Source organism: Anneissia japonica, unplaced genomic scaffold (genome assembly GCF_011630105.1).
Source record: "Anneissia japonica isolate Jap-2015-1 unplaced genomic scaffold, ASM1163010v1 scaffold287835_len3118868_cov185, whole genome shotgun sequence".
In the NCBI taxonomy this organism is placed as follows: domain Eukaryota; kingdom Metazoa; phylum Echinodermata; class Crinoidea; order Comatulida; family Comatulidae; genus Anneissia; species Anneissia japonica.
The window spans coordinates 1469429-1495381 of record NW_022737223.1 but is presented as its reverse complement, the minus strand read 5'-3'; the positions used below and the strand labels follow the sequence as shown (position 1 = coordinate 1495381).

Sequence of the window (25953 nt, the reverse complement as noted above, 5' to 3'; positions counted from 1 at the left end):
AAGTGCTTGTTTAGCATCCTCATGCAACATGCCTTATTACGGGCCCATGGGAGTGTCATCTGAAAGGGAATACCATTGACGTTATAAAAGACAAGGCCGAGAACAGCCCCTGAGGTTTTAAAATTAATGCTATATAATTTAGCATATTATATAATTCTTATAGGTTTTATATAATATATTGTAATTGACAGTGTTCCACACAAGACCGCAAATAAACCAAGAACAAAAAAATAACCGCTAATGAGCATGCAAATTCAAGGCACTTACGATCACCTGCCTTCACCTGCTGTTTATGTGCGGGGCCCGACAAGCACATAAATCAGAGGAATCAAAGGCACCAAACCCACTATAAAAAATAACAACCAAAGTGTCTATTGCATCTCAGGAAACATCTAGTACAGATAGGAATACAGTGGTAGATTCAAGGGACCCATCTAGCCAGGGGCAACCTCCTACATTATAAAAAAAAAAAAGGACAATAAAAAATTCTATTCAAATTTCAAGTCTGATAGTGCCATTTCGAACCTTCTAGGTGTGCCATAATCATCATTTTTCTTGCCTCAGCCCCAGCTATGGTAGGGCTGAAGTGGTCTAGGACCTTAATCAGTGAAAGTCCCTCCTGGGCCAACTGTATTTCGAATCCCTGGATCCTCCATTGGAGTGCAAGCAAGGAAATGAATTGTAAAGTACGCCAATCCTCTATTCAAAGAGGGGGGGGGGGGATGAGGAACACCTCATCTAGAAAAATGTAATGTTTTTTTTCTTTTCTTCAATGAAGACTTAAGAGAAAGAAGAAAAAAAATTCATTCAAATACAGTATTTAAAAATATTACCATATTACCATTACCTTGCATGTGTGCCCCTTCTCAAATTCACATTGTCTCTTCCCTTCCCCTTCTCTCACTACTCACTCCTAAATATGGCACTGCCTTTATGAAATGATATACCACTGCTGATGGCAGCTTTGAACTAAATTGCAAACAAAATTGTTACTTTAGAAAATAACTATGTAAAAAAACTTACTTGATAACAAATAATGCGTATTTAAACATTTTAGCTCAAAACAGACTAAGTAAATAAAATATTTATAATTAGTAATTTAAATGATTATCAATTTTTGAAGACACTGTACAACTCTGTTATGGAAATTAGTTGGGTTTTAATTCCTGAAGAATTTTTGATGTCTGTGAAGGTTGGAGCAGTGACACCAAGAATATATGCAGAGCACTAACACCACTAGACCACTTTAATTTGCTGCTCTATATATGCTAATTAATGTAATGTTTTATTGTAATTACTTCACCTGATTAGCCAACTTCATTATCGATGGGATGCTTGATCCAAAACCATAAATATCCTGGGGCACTTTTCGAGCTTCTTTCCCGGTTGTGGGTACTAATCTAATTTGCTAGTTGATGTCCTTCGGTGATGTTAAGAGCAGAGGTTAGGCATTTTAACAACCCCCAATCACACTTACTTTACAACTTCTGACATTGTATAAACCAGATATGTCCCAAATGATAATAATAATATTTGATTAGTTAAAGAATAGATTGCCTGTAATTAAAGAACTTCATTACAGTAAGTTGAATGCTTTTCATTGGTCGGTTTCAAGTTTCATCGTTTTCTCTTTGAGGTTATTGCCTAGAGATGCACTGCCACCAATTAAAATTGATGAAAAGCCTGAAAGTTTGTAATGTGAATGTTCATTTCAAATTAATTACATTTCAAATCAATCACAAATAAGTAAAATCAACTTTCAATTATATATATTATAGATGTTTTACTACAAAAAAAAACAAAAAAAAAACCTCTAAATTTCTTTCATGAAATTTTAGGATTTTTATTATAAAACTTAAATTATTGAAATTCACTTTTCTTTCCTTAAATGAAGTAATAATGCAAAAACTATAATAATTATTGGGAATTCATATATTGCTGAAGATTTTTCTTTTTCTTGTTTTAATTTTAAAATTTATTGTTATTGCCCATGCTGCTGCCATGAAATCTCCCAATAAGGAATTTTTTCTTGATCGCAATTATATAAATACCATATAAGGCATTAATCAATTGGATTACTGAACCGTATACATTGCAACATCGCTTTCTTTACGACCATGCATTACGATTTGGTGTGAGCATCTAAGGCGCGCTCCATTTATTCATTATTATCTCAAACACATTTCTTTTTTTGTTCATTGATAAAATTGTACTTTTATTTTCTGTGGTGTCTTTTGATTTAATTTTTTCCCCACCCATCTCTGACAATCATTAAAATATAAAGTTTGCTGTTAACAAGGTATATTTTGGTTCGGACAGTTAAACTTTCCTGTATTCTTTTGTATAGGTTCTTAAATTGGCTGGATCGGTAATCAACTTAAGGATTTTTGTAGTAAAATGTATGTAAATTGGTTTAAACTACTCTTTTTCGATCTGTTCCTCATTGGAAGCTAATCATTTATTTGACCCTTCACAATTTTATTTGAATTTTGAGGTATTTTTCTGTCTTCTTGACAGGTAGTACAACTTTAACAAAATGTCAACTTTTGGCAATGTTCCACTTTTCCGAAAGAGTAAATAAAAATGATAAGGACGATGAAGTGAATTAAATTCTATAAAATTCAATTATCAACACAAAGCATCAGACCGTGGTATAACATGTTTTTAACTTCAAACCCTTCAATTTTACCAATTTTTTCCGTAAGGGGAAACGTCTTTTGAGCACATGCAGTCTACAGTTTCCTTTCAGCTAATTTTATTTTATTTTTCTGTCTGTAACACCACTTGGTATGAGGCATTTGTTATTGCATCGGTTATTAACTGCAGATGGCCTGTTTGCTGAGGATACCTTAAAATTCACAGGTACATTCATTCTGTGAAGTATTCCAAAATACTTACTGAAAATGAAAAATGTCATGTATACATTATAAAGAAAGGTCATTATTATTGCATGCCTCTACCTCATAAGTAATTTTTTGTGTTGTCTTTTGATTTGAAATGAATTTTTTTTTTCTTTTTAATGTGCTTATCTGTATCCTAATAACGCAATAATTTGTTAACTTTAAAAAAAAATTAGTATTACGACAGTAATGTTGTTTTTTATTTAGTAGATTTTTGCTTTAACACCAATACAGTACTGTATACTGTTATTGTTTTGTATAACTTTTAGTTTAGTTGTTTTTCTTTCTCATTGAACGCACCAAATTGTTGTGTGCCTCTGAAACAAAAGTGTATGTTCAGTTGAATAAGTAAACAAATAAATAAATAAATATTATAGTGGGAGAATGTGAAGCAGAAGTAGATTACCAGGCTTCCAATAAAAAAATCTGGGGTTCGATTCTAAAGTCGAATGATCTTGTGTTCCTCCCCACCCAGGAGTATGAAAGGTACATACAGTAGTACGTTCAATTTACAATGCGTAGATAACTCATTGAACATTAAATATTGTCCTAGGGAAGTGAGAGTGGCTTTTGTGGATGTTTTGTTCAAGTACAAGTGCAATAGTGTGAAGCACATTATACTGTATGGCCTGGTTACGATTATATAATAGCCGTAAATGTAATTCCTTATTGTTAATGCGCCTTTCAATATCGCGATATTTGTCACAAAGATTAAATTGCGAAAATAAAAGACACAAAGTCACAAAAAATGCATTTTGCTAGCGGCCTCAATGAGTGAAAATGCAGCACAAAATGTGAACACACTTCTATGCGTTTCTAAAATTGAGGGAAAGTCCCGTTTATGAACAGTGACCTTAACTAGAGGTCAAGCTAAATGATTGTAGTGCGATATATGATTGCAAATTGGAAACACTCGCATGACTGTTGATTAATATTTCTTCTTCATTGTAACGTCCACATTTTACGGCGGAATTAGTGTTAAGAGAAATTCATGTTTAAATATTCTAAAGTACTGTCATCTTTAAATAATATGCCTGATGAAACCGACAGTATTGGCCTAAAGGGTAAGCTGGGCTGTTTTAATTTATCGAAATACGGTACTTTTTAAACAAAGTACGATAGTATACTATCCTTCACTTACGGTACCCAAGACACGAGGCTAGGAACAGCTCCCAGCCTTGTAATAGTTCATCGCGAAAATTAGTGGTCACGAAAAAGTTTATAGATGTACAGTCATATAATGATCAAATTCTTTAATCACATCTACTTAAAAAAAAGAAAAGAAAAATCCTTATTACCTACATTTTATTTTAAAAAAAAAATATTTATTACAAGTATTTTGTAATAAAAAAAACTAATATGAAAAGTACAACATGGTAAAAATGCTGGGTTTTTTTTCTAATTTTTTTAATCTGAAATAATTCCTCTTGTCAGCTCTGTTCATGTTGGAATTTTTTAACATAATACAAAAACGATTTGGGGTATTTGGAGATTTATTTGCCTGAGCTTTACCCTGTCTATTTTTTCTTCTCATTGAACAATAAACAGATATCAAAAGGTGGATAGTCCCTGACTGCTTTTAAGTACTCCCTAGACTTTTCGAGGTGATCCCTTTACAAGTTTCTTTTTATGACTGATTAATGATGTGGTCTGGATTGGATGTGATGATCAAAGCAGCTTCGTGACCTAAGCATGATCAAAGTTTCTAGTAGTTGCAGTGACAAATTCTGAAATATAAAATTGACCGATGAACTTCATGTGAAATGGGAAATAAATTGTTATATAGTTACACTTCACAATTGTATACTTTATTCATACTTTAAGTTATACTTCAAGAATGGTGTCAAAATTCAGATGGGGTTTTTTTTGTATAAAACAGGTCATTACACTATATATATATTTTATTGGTCTCCATACATAAAATATAATATACAAAAATTTCTTGTAATACAATATCTACTTAAAATCTTTGTAAATAAAATATCCAACAAAATTATAAGGACATACAGAAAATGTCAGTGGCATGATATATAGTTGTTAAAATATTTTCCGAGGATGATCGTTGTAATGATTCTTTTATACACTTTATGAAAGTTGTATTACCAGATAGGTGGTCTTGCATGTCTACAGGCAAACATGTGCCTGTAGACATTATATTTGCAAATACATCAGTAGGAAAAAGAAATATAATGAACACTTGATTTGTATAAAGACTTTAAACTAAATAATAGTTTGAATGTATATGAAGGCTTGAAAGCATTTACATTGTCATTCCATAGCTATAGAACCAGAACAGAATTCTGTTGTCTGTATTTCGTTATTCAATTTATTACGTCAAATATAACAATAAACAAAAGAAAATTACAAAAGAAATAGTGCAAAAGAATGAAAACCACACAACCAAATTCCACAGGGGAAAATTTAAGCCAAATAAACTCTCTTAATATTTACAGATTAACATTCCATGTAATATACATACGTCATCTTATTAATTAATAAAATATATATAATAATTTTTCGCTGTCAATTTCATTGCTGTTAAAACTTGGGATTTTTTTTTTTTTGTTCTGTTCTGTTCTAGTTTATTGAAAGTTGATAACTGTGAATGGGATTCTTTTAATGGAAACTTTTTTAACAGTTTTTCTCAATTTATTTGGGTTGAGGTAGACTTTTAATATATTTTATATATTAGTTTTATGTTAAATATAATGTATACATTAGTTTCATTTATAAAGTGTTAGGGCTTCCTTGGAATATCACTCCTTGTTGCCCTGAAGAAATCTGAAAGCCAGACTCCAGAATAAAAAGCATTTTTCGATTTATTGTACAACTGATTTTTTTAAGACACGAAAGTGGTGTTTGACGAAAAACTGGGACGGTTAAAAAGCTATAGATTTTGTGAGTATTTGAGAACTAGGGGGTAAAGTTGAAAAAATTGGATTTTTTTCGTCAGGCATATCAAAAAATGTTTTTTGGCTAGAGCCTGACTTTAATCTAAATATAAGCATTAGTTATGTTAGGTATTATAAGTCAGTTTTCTGTAGTTAATATGAAATTCCTGGTTATTCTAAACATTACCAATATAGGAAGTTTACCTAAGATAAAATCATGTATGATTAACAGGAACAGTGCGTTTTCCCCTCGGAATCTACCACTGGATAACTACGGCTAACATTTGATAAACTGCCTGGACATATTATTTTTTTACACTTGAGAAACAATACAAAGCTGGCCATGGAAATTTCATGAGCAGTTGTGCAATCAGCACCATTTTCCCGGGGGAAGTCCCAGCTCTGCTTATAATTCAACCCAGATAAACTTAGTTTCACCGTATTAGGAATCGTATCCTATGAGGTACCCATTTACACTCACGGGTGACGAGTGACATTGACTTTCCCACGGATACAAACTGTAGTGTTCTGGTGTCATAAGGATGCAAGTTAGTTAACTAAAGCAAATGCTGAGAGACTAGCTATAGCCATCTCATTATGTTGATTTCAAGAACTGTACTTATTTTTCACATACAGTACTTAGCAGAGGCCTAGATACTTGGTGTCATTTGCTTCATGGGATCATTCTTTACATTATTCAGCAGAGCGACTTTTAATTTAAATTTAGTGTTGTGCGTGTATAGATGTTTAATTGCCATGTTTTTAATATTTTTTTTTTATAGATAATGCGCGTTGTCTCTGAGAAGCTTGAAGCAGAAAATTCATGGCTGGAAGAAAAAAAGCAGGTAATCCTGAAGATATAACATTTAGTTTACAAATCGTAACCTAAATTTAGATTCTATAATTAACTATACATTATGCTAGTGATCGTTTATACATAAATTAAGGGAAAATTCACCATACATTGGTTTTTTTTAAAGGAGCCAATACAAAATAGCTTTGGCTAGTATAGCATTTGTGATAAAACTGGCAGTATGATTAGTGTAAGTACAGGTAGGGAGGGGTGGCTCAGCCCTTTGGAAATCTATATGCCTACTATTCATATAAGTTCACTGTGATGTCATCCTTGGATGTCACTGTTTGACTCTCACAAAATGTGCATTAATTATCCATTAGTGCACAGTGTTATTGCACAGTTTGACAACTACAGTATTCATTTGTTTCTGGTTTACATTGTGGTACATCGACATAACACGAGCTGTAGCAGGAAAGGCAACAGCTTTTCTGCTGTCATCTATTCATTAACAATTAAAGATGATTGCAAAAAAATGTATGAAAATTAAAATAATTCGTTTTGAATTCGTTTTGAATTCTATGATGTAATTCAACGTAAAGACCATATCTCCAAACTGATTAAAACCTTGACTATCTACCATACAATTACTCAGAGTATTACCACTAGATTGCAATCTTACTTTAAAACTATAAATTGATTTTCTACGAAGTGAAACTGATAATAATTAGTAATTAGTATAGATCTATATAAGGTCAATGTTGACTACATATTCTTGAACGAATTAAATATAAACTTGTTAGAGGATGCTTCTAAATCACTTCTGAATCGCTCATATAAAATACAAATTGTCTTTAACATTGCCTTTGCTGTAATCTTCATTCATCATCTCGGAATACATTGACTGTACAAACGACACACTATCGGGCGATGTGGATAACGGATCTTCTCCGTATCCTGCCTATTGGGCTGGAACACTTCCGTTTCCTGTATTAGGCACACTACATCACTTCAAATAAACTGCTGAAGAAGTACTTTTTAAAAAGAAATCATCATATATGTTGTGATCTTTTCATCTTTTCAAACACAAACACAAACCTGTTAGGTGTGTTATTGTTGACCTTAAAGATACAGGAATGAGAACTTTGAAATCTATAAAGAAAATGAAGTAGCTTATGGTGCTTGCTGAAGACAATGCTTAAAATTAAGGACTGATTGCAATTGCAGAATGTTTTAACTACTGCAGTGGCAAAACACCATACACTACATTTCATCTTGTCAAGTTCTACAGCACTTTTTAACATCACTTGTAAATACTGTTCTTATAGGGCTTGCACCTTAAAATGCATGAGAATGGTGTGGTGGTGCATTTTTTAACATAACTGCCTCGCACCATTCTACCACAGAATGATTTTCTATCCAATGACAAGCCTTTAAAGAAAAAAAATAATTTATTGTATTTAATAAATGCTTACTGCACTATCCTAAATAAAGATGTAAAACATTTGTGGTTGTTTGTTTGCTAAATGATAAATGTCCCATATTCATTAATGAACCTACTGTAGGGGGAAGGTGCTGTTAGGAGCCCATAGTACTAAACTCTCGACATTGTGTGGTTGGGTGACCAGTTCCTCTCCATGCTGCAATAATTATATACTTCCCCAGCAAATTCAACCAGGTAACCAATTATACTCCTGGGTGGAGTGAGACAAATGTAGGTAAGATGGCTTGTCCAAGGGTACAAGCAAAATGTACAGGGAGGGTTCGAGCCCCAACTCAAGGTTGAGAAACCAAACAGCAACCGCTTCACCAAACACTCACCGCTGCACCAAACACTCAAACTCACTTTTTGTGGAAAGGTGGCCAGTTGCTTTCCACTTTTCCGTTTATTACACAAAGAGTTTTAAATGTGTGAAACAAACATAGGTAAAGTGCCTTATCCAAGGACACAAGCGAAATGTGCCTCAAGGATTTGAATCCTTGAGGTTGAGAAACTGAAGTGTACTTGCTGCGCCAACCACTACCACCATCTTGTTCTTAGAATTTAGAGAATCCATCCAGAAAATAAAGAATCCATTTTGTTTTGCTTCTGTCTAAATGCATGTAATTAAATTGTCACTTCTAACAAGGTCAGTCTTACAAAGGATATTTAGGATTAGTGTTTTATAATGTAGGAAACCTTATTAACAGTTCTGCTTCGGCCCCTTTGGTTTTGTACCAATTGTCCCAACAAATGCTTTGATTAATACATCATTGTTTCTGCTATAAGAATCACACCTAATAACTGTGAGAAAATGTTAAAGTGAAGGCTACTGTAGACCACCGATATTGGTGTAACACTTGAACAGGCCACAGGGTAGGGATCAAGTTAATTCCTGTAAGAAGTACTCACTGTAGGTTCACATTCATGTTATGAAAACACTGGCCTGGAATTTCTTCTTGTGATCAAAATGTGTATTTTATTACTTTGATGTGAGTTTGGATCAGGAAAATATCATAGGAGTGATGATTGCCCTACCTGACGTATTATCGTACCAAATACTCAATACATCCCCAAATTCTTGTGAAACAATTTCGCATTATTTATTTTTACAATATGTGAAAAATACATATATTATATACTACAACATTTAAATACTAGATAATGTCAAATTAAGATTTCTTTTTTGCATGGCAACATAAATATGTATAAATATAGATATAAAGACATTGTCTATTTTTAGCTAAATAAAACTTGAATTGAATATTAAAAAATCCAGTATTTTAATTATTTAATTTGTATAATTAAGTATATGAAGAAAATTAGAATAAATAAATTTAGCTTAAATAAATCTAGATAGACAAATAAATAGTATGTTTTATTCGTTGTATAGACTTTTAAAATGGCTTGTAAATTGAACTTAGGATTGTTGTAGTTAAATGAAGGTAATTCAGCGAAAATTGAATTATTGCTGTTTAATTTAAAATTTGTTTCTTAATGGAAGTTGATATAAACTTACTTTATCCATTTTAATTAAACCATTATATTTTTTAATTGAATTTTGAAGGTTTTAAAGATTATTTTCCACACATATTTTTAAATCTGTAACCTTCGTGTATTACAAACTGGAAAAATAAGTGAGTCTATAAGAAATTGTTTATCACTGCATTTGTTTCAAAACTCATTAGGCGTCTATTATCACGTTTCCAAGGGCAAATCCATTTGTCTTCCTTCCATTGTTCTTTATAATTCCTCTTATTTTCTTAACTCATCAGTAATCTTAGATCGCTGGATCATTGCTTCTCTCCCGCAGTTTATTGTTTTCTCGTTTTTTTGGTTTTGTTTTTCCTTTTCAAAAGGCTTTCAGCTACAGTAGTATAATTTACCCAAGCTGGATGGAATAGATGCATTAGATATAGTTGTTAGGGTTTCCAAGGCTGCGGCTCTCATAATCTCTCTAATTGTTCCGTTTTTTTGTTAATTGACTGCCTTGATTTACTTAATGATCTAGGCTGGTGCTAATTAGCTTCTGTCACAGATTTAAAAGCTGTGTTGGCTGCTTTTGTCTGCCTCTCTTTCATACTGAAAGGTGTTGATTTCGGTCTTGATCACATCTGCAATACTAGTGAATACTGACAGTCTTTTTTTTGTTCAATGTCTTTAAAGTGTGTTTAATGTGATTAGAGAATTAAAGCTGTGAACTTTAATAAAAGGTAAATTGTATTTATCCATATTTATAATGGAATTAAAAGGAATAAGCCAGGCTCTAAGAAGCAGACGTTATCCATCCTCACTGCATATTCAGTTGATATAGGATCTGTGAACTGTGGTTGATATCTGGTAGAATATGCTGCCCTCTAAGAGAAACTGAGTCATCATCTTTCACTATTTGTCTCTTTAATACTAAAAAGTGGTCTATCAAAGTTCTGTTACATTTTCCAGCTCATCTGTTAATATCTACTATTGTTAAGTAACTATAATTTCTGATTTAATTTTTACTGTTGTCCAAATGATACAAAAAAAATCATAATTTTCTTAACTGCATTTTAAAAAGTTTTGGGGCGTACCACATTTTTTTATTTTACTAAATTCAGGTCCTGGATGGTTTCAAATTACAGGAGAGAGCCCCTAAAAATGTTTACCCACATAGCCCTCTTATATACAGTGGCTAAAGGTTTAATTTCCTAGAGCACAGCACAACCTGTTATCCCATAACATTTGCTACTTGTCAAGCTTGGGATGCCAGGCCAACAATGATCATCTCAGTAATTCTTCAATTCAATATTCCTCTACTTATCATCCTTTGATACCAAACACATTTAACAGCCATAATAAACTATTAACGTGCGCATACAGCAGGTGAACACATGACGCAATAATGTGCCTCAACCTGAGAATCATCTCTAATTCTGAATTTAGGAAACAGCGCAGCCCATGAATAGTGTCGCAAATGAACGTTGTAACATAAGGATGTTGTTAATTTTAGGTCATGAAATTATTATTGGTGAAGATTGAAAAGGAAGAACAGACAAGAGGACAAATAGAATGTGCCAATTTGCACAAGTTTTTCATGTATTACTGGCGTGAGACATGTCCCAGGTGGTAGCCCACACAGGTGTGCAGGACTACCAGGGTTGAAATTAAATCCCGGTCGGCCCCTGTTGAGTGGACGTCCACGGCAAACGGAGTTCACACGGCGATTGTCGTAGATTCTATCCCACTGTATGTGTGCCAGCACGTATTAGAGCTTGATAATGACAAACATTATGAATTGTTTTTCATGTTGCAAACTTGGATTTGACCCAAGCTTCCACAGGTGCCTTCTGACAGCCACTGTCAGCTGTCATAGGTGAGCTAAGGCACATCTTACTGTCATTTTCCTGTTGCCGTGGTACGACTAATTATATAATTAGCAAAGTATACTGATGACATCAGCTTGCTGGTCTCGATGCACTCATCCTCATGTTTCGGCAATTGAAGCGGACATGTTTTTCACTTTGTACTTAGAAGCTCCATTCCTGTTAAAAATTACCATGAATTGCTTTTAAAGATCTGTCTCGAAGTACAATCAAATTAATGCAAAACAGCCCTGCTCGAAATTACACTTATGTATTTGTGTGAGAGTTTTAAATGTACAAGTTAAGTGTATAATTTGTATTGTGTAGTTTTACTTATGAGGACAAGGATTTTAACCTACTCTGACTATCACTCATTCTCAGTACAGAAAAATTATTTATATTGTTATTGTTATTGATATTGTTATTATTTTTTTGTTATTATTCACTTTAACTAAAATACTGTAGTAGCTAAATAACCATTAGGTTCACAAATTTGGTAAGACATTGTGTGAAAATAAACTCTGATGAAAGTGATACAAGCCATTATGGTTCTAGATTTTAAAGTTTGTTTTTTATCTTCAAAACCTGCATCATTCTTTGTGAGTTTGTTTCATTGTGGGATTAGGTGAACAGGGAGGTGGGGGGGGGGGGGGGAGAGGGGGTGTTGCCAGTCTCGTCACTCTTAAAATTCATTGTCTGGTGTAGCAAGAACATCTTACATATTGATAAATACAGATACGGGTCACAGTGAGAGTTTAAAAAATAAAGTAAAAACATGGGTAGCATTTTATCCATCTAATTTTATAAATAATTTATCTATCTTGTATATGTATAATTAATAAATTGATACTTATGTTTTTTATTTTATATGTTTACCAGACTAACACAGCTTCACCTAGGAATATTATATCTCTTAAACTTTTCTGGGGTCCCATGCGCGAGACAAGTTCATGGAAATATAGATACAGCGCCCTCTATGGTATAACTTCCAAACACCTAGCATCCTCTGTGTTTTAACAAATTTAAAGTTTTGCGCTCTGCTTGAGTAGACTGATCACATCAAACTCCAACGACTGGTAAAATTACAGGCCTCCAATTAATCATAATTACTATATGATTACAAATTGTTATGGTCTAAATTTTATTTTAGTATGTACATGTAGGTTACGCATGAGAAACTTTCAAATAGGCGCATGATGTTAATAATTGATCCTGATGCGAGAGAGTTGGCAGGTTTACACACATACCACTCAAAAGAAATTCAAAGTTTGAATTTGTCTAAATTATAAGCAAAATATTCACAAATTTTGGGGCTGAAATGTTGTTGGAAACAAAGTCTGTTATGATAATGATGTTGCATTATTTCAGATCTGTTCACTTGTAAAGTGTTAGTTAAAATAAGAAGTCTGTCCTGCTAAACTGACCTGCTGCTAACTGGCCTTAATTAACCAATGATGATTGAGTGTTTGGTCATGTGATTTATTTTCTGTTTATTGACTGACAATTGGCCTGTTGCCAGTAAAGAACATTTTACCTTTATGGACAAGTTTCCAGGCATAAGCTCAAAGTATATTACCACCTGTCAATTAAAATCAATTTGAAACAGATGAGGAAAATATAATTTAATTGTAAGGCTCAGTTCAATTTATTGTATTTATTTAGGAGTAATTTTTTTTTTTTTGGAAAAAAAAAATTTAATATCATTAAACAAAAATGTAATCACATTTTATTTAACTATAGAAAGTCTTTATTACTTCAACAAGATTATCAATGACATCATTTGTACAGAGGGTTGGCATAATATCAAAAACAAAAGTACATTTAAGTCCTAAAAAAGCAGAAATTACATTTGTGACAAAAATGATGTAGTCGCCATTTAAAAAATACAAGTGGCACTCTTTGCAGTGTTTTCAAAAACTTTTAATTTTGTAAGATACGAAAACATGAAAATTCATGCAAAAAATTAATTTAACTATCTACAGTTAACCATAGGATTAAACTTATTATTATTATTATTATTATTATTATTATGAATGATATAACATTAAATAGGAAGCTTACCGCTATGAAATTGTCTTTTATAAATATTCTTAATTACTCTCAAATGGGAAAAAAACTTGGTTTGAAAATGGAAGTTCATTGAGACAGGGGAGCTCTCATAGTAGTTTCTGATTTCTTGTGAACTTCAACTTTTGTAAACAATGTCAAGTTTATTTTACTTTTCTATTCCCACAAGTTGCGCTCGAAACTGCCATACACCTTGACATGAATCAGTCGCTGTAATTTGCCCAATTATCCCCGGGTAATTTCATTAAGGGAACACTGTCATTTTTATTACCGCAAAATGAAAATGATGATTTTATTGGCTACATTTGGAAGGATTTGAGTAATACAAAGAGTATTTTGATGATCATTGTTATTTATTAATATAATAATTCATTCTACTTATTTAAGTTATTGATTACATTATTAAGTCAAGTAGCGATTTCCCTGAACTGTCAAAGCCACTACTTTTTTTTTCTGAATTCCTTACTGTGGTAAAATCGGTTAAAAATCTATTAAAAAAATATAATTATAACATAATCGATCATATAAAAGGACCAGATAAGTTATCACCTTTCTTTGAAACACTAACAATAATATTAAATAATAATACTAATTATAATAATAATAATATTTACTTGGACTTTCATAGTAGTAGCACTATTTGTACATCCCAAACACAAAATTAAAAGACAAATGATTAGAAGACACATCAAATTAAAAAAGAATACAACTCAAACTTCAACCCAAAATTTAACAACTTAAATTAATCCCTTCTTCTTTTCTCCTCCCTGAACAATTCAAATTTTACCCGCACCCTCTCCCCTCCCCACTAAATAATACTGTACTTGTAAAACAAAGGAACATCTGAAACCTTGCTAACGATTACAAGACACATCAAATTTAATAAGAACAACTGAAACTTCAACTCAACTCACAAAACAACTTAACCCCATCTTCCCTAAGCTTCCTTCCTGAACAACTCAAATTTTACCCCTCCTCACTAAAAGTAATACTGTACTTGTAAAAACAAAGGTGTGTCAGAGACACAAAACTTAATGATTACAAGCCACATCAAATTAAATAAGAACAACTAAAACTTCAACACAGCACAAACCAGCTTAAGTTAATCCCTTTTTGCCATCCCTTTTTTCCCTGAACAATTAAATTTTTACCCCACCCCACTAAATAATAATGTACTCGTAAAACAAAGCTGTAGCCGAAACACAAAACTTAAAGACGAATAATTATAAGATACATTAAATTAAATAAGAACTTAAACTTCAACCAAACTCAAAATAGCGTAAAATTACACTTTTCTTCTCTTTCCTCCCTGAACAATTCATATTTTTTCCCTCCCCACTAAATAATACTGTACTTAACTTTACACTGTTTGAAAAATGTATTCTGTTTTCAGTTATGTACAGACTGTTTATGACAAGAATCCTTGAATTAATTACTAGCCAATTTGATTGTCTATGTATAGAATACAGTATAGGAATATTTATGCATATGTTTGTAAATTGCAGAGGAAAAAATTTCTGCTTTTTTTTTTTAATTGAAATCTTATAACTTTACTTACATATATAAGATAAGTAATTCACATATAGTATTTTATTAACTCATCATGTACTATATGTGTAAGTGAATTTTTTTTTTATAAGTTTTTCAAAACTCTTGACTTAATTATAGAAAACTGTAAATATTATTTCTCTTCCCTGTCTGTCAAAATTTTGACTAGCTGAAGCCTACTCAATCTAGCTGTATGGTTGATAGACATGCGATTGTTAAGGATGAATCATGGGAGGTAATTAAGTCACATCGCCATAATGTAGGGTTGAGTTTAAGCGAGATGCTTGGAGAAAAATAGGCCGGTATCTTGGGTTGAGAATATATCGAATGAATTTCTTAGAATTACAACAATTAGAAACTTTCCTTCAATTTCAAACCTATTATCTCTTTGATATTTATATATGAAACAGGGACAAAACGATGTAATTATTTCATTCCTATTGTAAATGAAGGTAGGGATTGGGTAAGATAATTCTCTAGAAATTTGCTGATAGAGGTTTGATTGTGGCCCAATTCGAAGGTCCACATGGGTTGAAAAAAATTTTGTTGGTTAAGATTGTCACGGTATTATGAACTGCAGTCACAACAACTGGTTCAGTCAGTAAATAATTAAGTTTACTTTTTTCAATTTTTAAGTAGCTTCTGTTTACATAGTGGCCATGCTTGACAGGCTGGGGAAGTTTATTCCCCCACATAATATTATTATTATTATTATTATTATTATTATTATTATTATTATTATTATTATTATTATTATTATTATTGTTATTATTATTATTATTATACCTCATTGATGCTGCTATAAACTACTGTAGTGTAGATTAAAACAACTTCATTACCCAACAATGAAAATGAGGCTTATGCTCTTATGATTGCACTATAAGTGGCAATTTACTTTTCTTAGATATAAATGTTGTTTTTTGGGGTTTTTTTTTCTGTGTAATGGTAATCAATAAAGAGAATTAGGTTGGTTGTATTTCACCTAATTTTCCTGTCTTCACTATAGCTGAAGTATAAATTCTCAGGGTAGCCATATAACAATGTTCTAGTGACCTAATTTTGTGTTTAAAGTTTTAATATATTCATCTCTCAACACTTTCAGTAATTAGATTTTTTGCTAGTATTGATCTTGTATACTTTATTATATTATAAAACATATATATTAATGATATGATGTCTGGTAAACCTCAAAAATCCAAAAACATTGAACTGATAGTTTAAAAGGAACAAATATGTTCCAAGGAGACATAGTTCAAAACAATACAATTTATTTTGCATCCGTTAAATGTTAAAAGTTATTAAAGGGCAATGCTATTCTTGTTCTAATTACCGTAAGTAAGTAATAAAAATATCGGATTTTGTGTTACGTTTTTTTTTTAAGTTAGACTCATTGAGTCACTGTCAATATCTTTATCATTGTATCATCATCTTCAGTATGTGCATCATCATCATCATCATCATCATCATCATCATCATCATCATCATCATCATCATCATCATCATCATCATCATCACCACCACCATTTTTCAGTACTGCTGCAGCAATTCCAATTTATCATCATTATTATAAACATCACCATTATTATAATCATCACCATTATGAACATTACCTTAATTTTCGTCATTTTTATTACTGTATAATCATTATCACCATCACAAATCATTATCACCATCATCGTCATCGTCGTCTGTGTCTTACCCAAGGGCACAGCATTAGATTCAGTGGCAGTGCCAGGGATTTCCAAGTGAGGATTAACGTTTCTTGAAAGCAAGGTCAAAGGTCCCAACGCAAGATCCATGTTTCCTGACAGGTGTCTGCACCCTCCTCCAGCCCTACCACGGTCGGAGAAAAGTTTAAGAAAGACACCCCTATATGCCTAAAAAAGATGACACTTTCCAACTGTAAAACCGCTTTTTCTAAGCAGTATTCCCCAACAAAAATAATTGCCTTCTCCGGTAAGGTCTGGGCGTCCTCGACGGGGTTTAGCACCAAACTAGAGCCTTGTAACATTCTTGCTTTTAAATTATACCCTTTCAGCTAGAATGATATAATACATTATATTCTTAAATTTGTACTGACAATTGTGTATAGTATAACATCAATCATTACTTAATATGCCATTAGTTCGCTATTTCTATCATTGCCGGACTGAATAACATCCTACGTTGTTAGTAGTACTGCATATCCATCACCACCATTGTTATATAAATCTGCTATCCTTTTCTCGTCACCATAATTAAAAGGGATTTCATTTTGTCAAATGTGTCCTTCGTTTTCTCCCACCGGATTCAGTCCGTACGTGCCCCAGGACATAAAATCACCCGCTATTTTTTAATGCAATCACTAATTCTGACTTAAATCGCATAAGATACTACACTCCATTCCTATTGATATGATTACACATAGACAGTTATCTGTGTACACGTGTACGTACGGCACTTGTCTAAGTCAGCGCCATAAATGCCATTTATTGGTTATTAACAATCTTTTGAGAAATGATATGGAAGCTATATGCAACTTTTTTACGAAGCAGTTCAAAATCTTAATCATCCTGTTATAAATTGATTTAATTTTTTGATATGCGATAACAGGTGATGCATCGTTATCAGCCGGTTTGATCACTGCTTGTATGCGCATGTTTCCTGTTTTCCTAGTCAGATTGTGACGAGCTTTCGAGAGAAAATCTTTAACAGATGAGACTTAAGATAAAGAAATATTCGCTTTCCAATTGAGCCTGTGTTTTGTCATCTTCCGGTGAGAGAGAATTATATATAAAATACAGTGAATTAAAAAAAGAAATGAGCCTATGTGTATGTTAGTCTATAGGCCTATGTACATAATACTGTGGGTTGATATGTTTGTACATATACCAGTTGTGTGCGTATGTATGCGTGCCTAGGTGTGCGTATGTGTTAATTTTTAGTGTGTGTACTTGTTGGGTGTGTGCTAGAGTGATTTTATTTTCTGGTTGGCATTGATTGATTGGTGTAATGTAACAGTAAGATTGATGCCTAAAAAAAACGCAGCAGTGTTGGGCCATTTCCACCTGTTCTCAGATATTTTGAATGTATTATTCTCAAAAAAATTATAATTTATTTTGTCTGAAAAGTCGTTACTGATGTTAGGAGATATAAGGCAATCCATACAGCTATGAACTTTTTGTACTGAACTAAGAACACCACAACACGCTGTTCATGATCTAATAAATAACATCAACACAAAACTCCCGTCACCACATATCTCAATGAGCTGAGTTTATTAGCTGTGCTACCAGATACCACTGGGAGGCTAGCTAAGACAATATAAACCAAAGACCAGCTAACTGATTACCCTAAAGCTATCTGTTGATTTTATCACTGATTCACTGGCTCTGTCCTTGATTCTTTCATTGGCTCTTATTTGAAGCGTTTACAATCGTAACCACTCATGGATGCAGTTTATTCTAATTATTATTGAGCATGTAGTGATGTGAATCAATCAAACAATAAACCATGTAATCAATCAATCACTCAATTTTGAAACTGCCGTTATTGTTTAAATCAGCCAATCAGAAGAATCAAAGCTAGTGTTGAATCGATGGATGAACTGTCAATTAATTTAAATGTTTTCAAAAGTAATTTTAAAGCATTAGTTTTACTTTTACAACTTTCTAAGAAGATTAAATGTAAAAATATATCAACAATATAAATTGGTGTGTATAACATTATATCACTGCAGTGATGGATGTGTTTATGTGAGGGGGTGGTTGCGATCTATGTTCTTGACCTTCAAGTCATTGGTCAAACTTTATACTACTATACTCATTATTTATTAATAAATAAATTAATATAAATAAAGCGTTAAAATGTAGACTTGCAAAAAAATCTAATGGTAGGTCATGCTAAATGAAAATGTTTTTAAGACCTAGTTATTTTTAGACACAGTTTCACATGATAGTGGTCAACCACCATTAATGACTAGGAACCCTGTCTAGTATCATCAGCACACCTGGAAAGACGAAAACAGCACCCACATCTGCCTTTAGCATGCTGTAACAGATATCTACTAAAACACAGACCTTGCATCTGGCATCTGTAAGAAAACATGGCCGGTCCAGGACCAGTCATTTTCTGAGATTCTGTACATTATGCAGTTTTAGGAGAGTGTTAAACAGGAGAGTTGCAGAGCCTCTAAGGCATTAGGCCTATTCCTTTAAAAATGAGTACATTGAACACAGGCCAAGTTAGTATTACGAGACAGGTCACAAATTGACTGTCCGTGGACACCTTTACTGAGATATGCTCTGACACACACATCAGAAATTTAGTGCCCTTGGACAATTGTTTTTTTTTCTATACTGACACCAGTCAACATGACAAACAGAGTGTCCGGACAAACCCTGACCGAGACATGTGAACCAACTTAGCGTTTCTAACAGACCGGAATCAACTTATTGTCGCAGACAGACCACAATAGACCATCCAGCATTAGGGCTGTAAATCGTGAGAATCAAGTTCAGTTCACCAGCAAGGGGGTGATGTTACCTTGACTAAACAGCCATGATATCCGGAATTACTCACATTGTTACCTGCCGTTGATTGATGTTTGCGAACAAATGAGCAGTTAAAAAAAAGCGTATATGGCTAGATCAACCTATCACGGTGGACTATCACATGACCTTCTGTACTACTTACTGCGGAGGAAGTTGTTGATAGGAGGTAATGCAAGTAGACTCACCCAAGACTCAACCGCTGGGCTGAGTGAATCCAATCAGATTACGAGTGACTGCTATTCGTAAGAGCCTAGTTGACCAAGTAAGGAAATTCAATCGCACAAGAGACTTAAACAATACAAACAGATAAACTTGTCGAGAAGCTGCTTATTTATTTAACCGAGTCCTTCGCAATTCTGGACCAATTTGACCTGATAATAGATCGGCTAAAAAAATTTAGGCAGTCTAGAGTTCCGTTCCTTATTGGCTGAGATGAGGAATCGCAGAGATGCATAATGTGTGTGTGGTATTTGTCTGTGGAAGTCCTTAATATTAGGCACTGAAACATATGAAGTTGTGGCGCTTGTTAGTATATTAGAGTTCTTGTAGCACTTTCCAATCAATTTCAATCACTTTGTTGAACTTTTATTTAATTGAAAATATATTCTCGAAGTTAATTTCCACTTCAAAACCTGATGTAAATAAAATATTGTTTTAAAAATTTATAGTTAGGTATAGTGTAGGGTACTTAAAAAATGCCCACAGGATTTGATGCACACCGGATCCATATTTGTTCCCAAATACTGTGCTGACCAAGGGTTTATATTTTTGGATCAATCCCCCCCCCCCAACACTTCGAGTAGATCTCTCTCTCATAAACCGCCTCCCACCACTTGCGTCAAATGCATCATTATCAACATCATCATCTGAGATGTTGGCAATTATGACATTCCACAACGCTCTTTTTCTTGATGTAATTTAATACTAACAGGAAGCCTAACTGTTCATAACTCCCTTGATCTCATAGATAACCCCTCCACCCTCATTAAAGAATCCAGATTTGGGGGGTCTGCTATGTGCTTATATGGTAGTAACTTGTACTTTAGCCTTTAGTAACTAAAACACAAGAGAGCAGTGATGTGTTTGAACCAGGAATTCAAGGATCTCCATGACCAGTGCAAAATTGCAATACAATTTTTTTATTCATAATTATTTAATGTGTAATTTTAGACCCAATTTGAAGTGGACTGGACTAATGAAAGTTCCTAGTGCTCATTTCAGATTTTGTACAAATCATTTTTTATCTTGTTGCTGAGCATTGAATAAATTCAGCAAATCAAGAGGTTACCGTACCACCAGCTTAGCCAACTGTGGTTTGCTGTTCATTCAGCAATACAGTATTTCAATTTTTTTAATTCACAAAATAACAATAACAAATCCTGTCCATAGGCCAAATTGAATATCATTTAACAAATAAAAAAAAGATGTAGGCATACTATGAAGCTGCCTAGCATTAATATCAATTGTCTTGAAGCATATTTTCAGCTTCCAAGAAAAATGCGTGTAACACAATAATACTGTATAAAGCCCTATCTTGACTATCAAATGTTATTTGGCAAAAACATGTGACATGCCTAAATATGGTCATGATGACATCACATCATGACCATATATAGGCGTAATATCATGATAAATATGCATTAATATCAATTATCTTAAAGCATGTGTTTTTTTTTAAATTTAAAACCTGTTGCATTTCAGCTTCTAAGAAAAGGGTACTGTATGTAATACCATACTACTGTATAAATCTCTATTCAGACTATAAAATTTTATTTGACAAAAACATGTGACATGCCTAAATATGGTCATGATGACATCACATCATGACCATATATAGGCACATCATGACCATATATAGGCATATCATGACTGTATATGGTCATACCACAGTTTTTTGACAGTCTGGACAGGGCTTTAACAGCAAATAAAATTAGCTTAAAAATAGAATTTCCTCATTTTGTTTTGTAAAGTGGTTAGCCGAGAGCTATTGGTCCGGCTTCTTGTGCAGCAGACCCCTTTTCAAACTCGGCCAGCGTTGGGTTTTAATTGGAGTCGGATCGCTTGGCTTCTTGAATAACCCTTATATTTGGAGTTAGGCCGGTTAAGGACGATATTTGTATCCACTTGTGTCTGTTGCGTTGTAGTTAGGCTGGGTGGCGCTGAACTGCGGCTGCTGCAGGTCCCAGGGGCCTAGCCCAAATTTACGATTTCCTATTAGAATGACGACCAATAAAGAATTTAAAAAAAAAGAAAAAGTAGAGATGTTGATTAATATGTTTTTATGTTTTAAGAAGGGCTGGAAAAAATTAATTGAATGAAACTCTTTTGCTTCGATAGCATTTTAAAAAATCTGTCATGTTTATAATTTTCCCAAACATTATGAACATAATTCCTATTTCATATTTTTTCCTTTTTAATTTCATTATGAAGACTTTCGGTTTTGACATTTAGTAATTATTGCTAGTGTTGTAATCCTTAATGAGTAATTGTGTTGAAATAGATTTTAATCAGCGTCAATCGTTAAGCCCTTCTTAATTGCTCTGAGTCAGGTTGTATTTAATTCTGTTGGTGAATATAGAGTGAGTCATAAAATACACATGTGTAGATATTTAAAGATATTCACTGTCTATAATAATAAGCTTAACAAGTAGAAATAAAAGTTAATATTCAAATTGCTTTCTTTGTTTATTTACAGGGCCATAAACAGCAGGGTTTCTGTGATTTTGCCAGGCGTCCTTTTTTGAGCTACCTCCTCCTCCTCCAATGTCCCTTTAAAATTACTTAATAATTAAATTTAATTGAGTGACTTTTAATTTTTTACCATGCTAGTTAATTTAGCATTTGAAAATATTTGAAAGTTAGATGTAGATAATACTGTAACAGAAATGAACCCCCTTTTTGAGCAAACCCCCTTCCCACCTCTGAAAAACTAAACCACCGTCCCTGTACTGTATGTGTTCTGCAGTACATTCAGCATTTGAAATTTTTAAAATGCTTTTGAAAATCAGATGTTACAATTTTGCAACAGATAATACACAAAGAGTATAAAAATGCAAGAGTGTACGACTGCCAGGGATTCGTTGGAATGCAATCCTACTGCAAAAAGTACTTACGCGTAGGGGCGTGGCCTTTAAAAGATGAGAGCAACGCGTATGAGTTGCTAAATCATGTGTAGGGCGCCCCCTTTTTCGTGGCAGTAATTCTAATAAGCTATAGAGGGCCACATTTTTCTTCTGCTGCTAATGCCAACTCTATGAATATTGAAAAAAACAAACATTTTTTTCTGCATTTTAAAATTTTTGAATTTACAGGAGTTAGCTCAAAGTATGTGATGAAACTTAATGAAGGTATACTAAGGTCATTGAATCATTTATAAATTGGGGATTGGAATTAAGATGATTATGGTAAATATACTTCTTAATGGGGAAAAAAACCCCCAGTAATAATGAAATTGCAGGGGGAAAAAATATGATTGACTGAATACTGTAATAGTTCAGACTTGGCACCTTTTGTTTTACAGTTATCAAAAAATAAAGAAGTTAAAGTAATGTTCATTTGTCTTATTTTAATGTTTACATAAGAGATCAGAACAGTTCTAATACCACCACTCCTTTTTTCCCCCTCACACAACCATAGTATGTTGGGCGTGACTTTTTTTTTTACCTTGTTTAGCAACAATGGTTATTTTTCAGATAAAAATAAAAGTTTGTTTTTAGCCATTAGCGTACCTGCCGCCAACAAACAATGGAAATTTCAGAAAAAAGTTAAAGTTTTCCTTTTTTTTACTACGTCAGACACTGTCTTAAATTCTTCAAAAATAAGATATGTATATTTCTTCCTAGTTATATAAGTTTTGAATTTTATTTTTATTTTATCCTCCATCTGGATTTCTTTTGACAAAAATGAAATTTTATTTTTTTTCCGCCCCCCCTCTGACAATCTTTAAAAAAAATAAGTTTGCGCAACAAGGTATAAAGTCTTGCCTTGCTGTAATAATATGCTGAAATTAATAGAAAACTTATAAATGCATAAGTATGGTAAAAGCAATACATAATATAAGATAAGATTTATTAACCCCCCAAAATCAAATATATGAATACCAAAATTTCAAAAATACATCAGATATAATATAAACATTTACATTCATAAATCTGTAAACAGAGAATTTGGTCTCATAAAAATTACACTACATTACTTTTGCCATGTTTTAATATTTAAATTATGATAATTGATGTACCATTATAGAAATGTTTAAAATTAGGTTTTTAACCTTGATACATGTAAACCTGCTTTAATATTTTTTAAACATATTTTTGGAGTGATGTGTTCTTATGCACAAATGTTTTAGCACAGTTTTGTCAGTTTGTATTGACATAAAATGTTGACGTCCAGAGGATAATTTGCAACAAATGTAGAAAACACTTCCCGTAGATGATGTTGATGCTTTCTCGTGGATGATTTCTAATTGATTTTGATTGACATTTTAGCATTGAAGTATCGTGTAACAGATGAGGACGTGCTCCCCTTTTAAAAAATTGTGTACTTCCCTCAAAATTTGGAAGTTGACAAGCTAAAAAATTTTAACAAGCTGAATTTCTCATCAAGATGATTTGAATCAAAGCTTTTTCAAAAGTTTAGTTATGTTAAACTTAAATAGCGCCCTCTTACATCACTTCTTTAATTTAGCCTTTAAATTTAAATTTATCTATTGGGTAATATCTGAAAAAACAAAGCAAAAATCAATTATTACTTTGGATTACTCATTGAAAAAGAAGAATCAGTCAGTTTTGGGGGTCAATGCAAAAAATGACCCTTGGTGCTCCTTTGTGATCCTTGCTCATTTGTGTTCAATAGTGCTTATTTGTGACTCTAGGTGCTCATCTAGGACACTTGGTCCTCATTTGGTATCTTAATGCTCATTTGGTGGATCATTAGTGCTCCTTTTAGATCCTTTGTGCTACATTTTGAGATCTTCGGTACTTAATTGGGACCATTTTTACTCAACTGGGACCCTCGGTGCACAATTAGGACCATTGGTACTCAATTCGTTTACTTTATGTTCAGTCGGTATAACTGGTGCTCAGTTGGTACACTTGGTGCTCAGTTGATATACCTGGTGCTCATTTGCTACACTTGGTGCTCAATTGGTATACTTGGTGCTCAATTGGTATGCTTGGTGCTCAATTGGTATGCTTGGTGCTTAATTGATATACTTGGTGCTCATTATACTTGGTGCTCAGTTGGTATACTTGGTGCTCATTTGGTATACTTGGTGCTCAATTGGTATATTTGGTGCTCAATTGGTATACTTGGTGCTCAATTGGTATGCTTGGTGCTTAATTGGTATACTTGGTGCTCAGTTGGTATACTTAGCGCTCAATTGGTATACTTGGTGCTCAATTGGTATACTTGGTGCTCAATTATTATACTTGGTGCTCATTTGGTATACTTGGTGCTCAGTTGGTATACTTGGTGCTCATTTGGTATACTTGGTGCTCAATTGGGACCTCTGGTGCTCAATTGCCATCCTTGGTAATCAATTGGGATCCTTGGTACTCAGTTGGGACCCTTGGTGCTTAGTTGGGACCCTTGGTACTTAGTTGGGATCCTTGGTGCTCAATTGGGATCCTTGGTAATCAATTGGGTCCCTTGGTACTCAATTGGGATCCTTGGTACTTAGTTGGGACCCTTGGTGCTCAGTTGGGATCCTTGGTGCTCAATTGGGATCCTTGGTACTTAGTTGGGACCCTTGGTGCTCAATTGGGATTCTTAGTGCTCCTTTTAGATCCTTGGTGCTCAATTGGGACCCTTGGATCATTTTAACACACTTACATCTTTAGTGGTATGCAGTGAACAGTTTAATTTTTGTTTACAATGATTAATTACTGTATGGTATTTCTATGGGACACTCCTTAAATGTCTTAAAATGGCCCATTCTAGGTCTTTCAAACAAGTCTTTGTCTTCATTCCTTATTAACTCTTAAATGATAATTAATGAGCAAGGATTGAACATTTGTAGATTTCTTGATAAATATGGCAATTAAAAAGACATTTGATCTTATGCCTTTTTTTCTTACAGTTGGAAAATCGAATCAGACAGCTTGAATCAGCTAACACTAAGCTCACAGAAAAACTTGATGTAATTAAGAAAAATGATACAAGAATAGAGGTAAGGTTTGATTTCATGATTTTGATCTCTAATAATCAATTGAAAAATAGATTAATTATTTAATTGATTAACTGTTTGTATTGTTATTAGTAATTTTATTGTAATGATATTGTATCGTCTGTTTTTTGCTAAGAAACTTATATATATATATATATTTTTGGATTAACTTTTATATATAATATTTGGACTAACTTTGAATGTTATTATGAATTAATTCAACATTATTAAAATAAGA

The 25953-nt window shown here is 33.1% G+C and overlaps 1 protein-coding gene across 3 annotated transcripts in view; it reads left to right on the top strand.

Annotated features, from left to right (window-relative positions):
• LOC117117118 (spindle assembly abnormal protein 6 homolog) overlaps positions 1 to 25953 on the top strand; it is a 47769-nt gene that overhangs the window by 9893 nt on the left and 11923 nt on the right. For all 3 annotated transcript variants that reach the window (XM_033261319.1, XM_033261320.1, XM_033261318.1), the window contains 2 exons: positions 6574 to 6636; positions 25629 to 25718. In XM_033261319.1, the coding sequence (XP_033117210.1) occupies positions 6574 to 6636; positions 25629 to 25718 (153 nt within the window). The remainder of the gene's footprint in view (positions 1 to 6573; positions 6637 to 25628; positions 25719 to 25953) is intronic.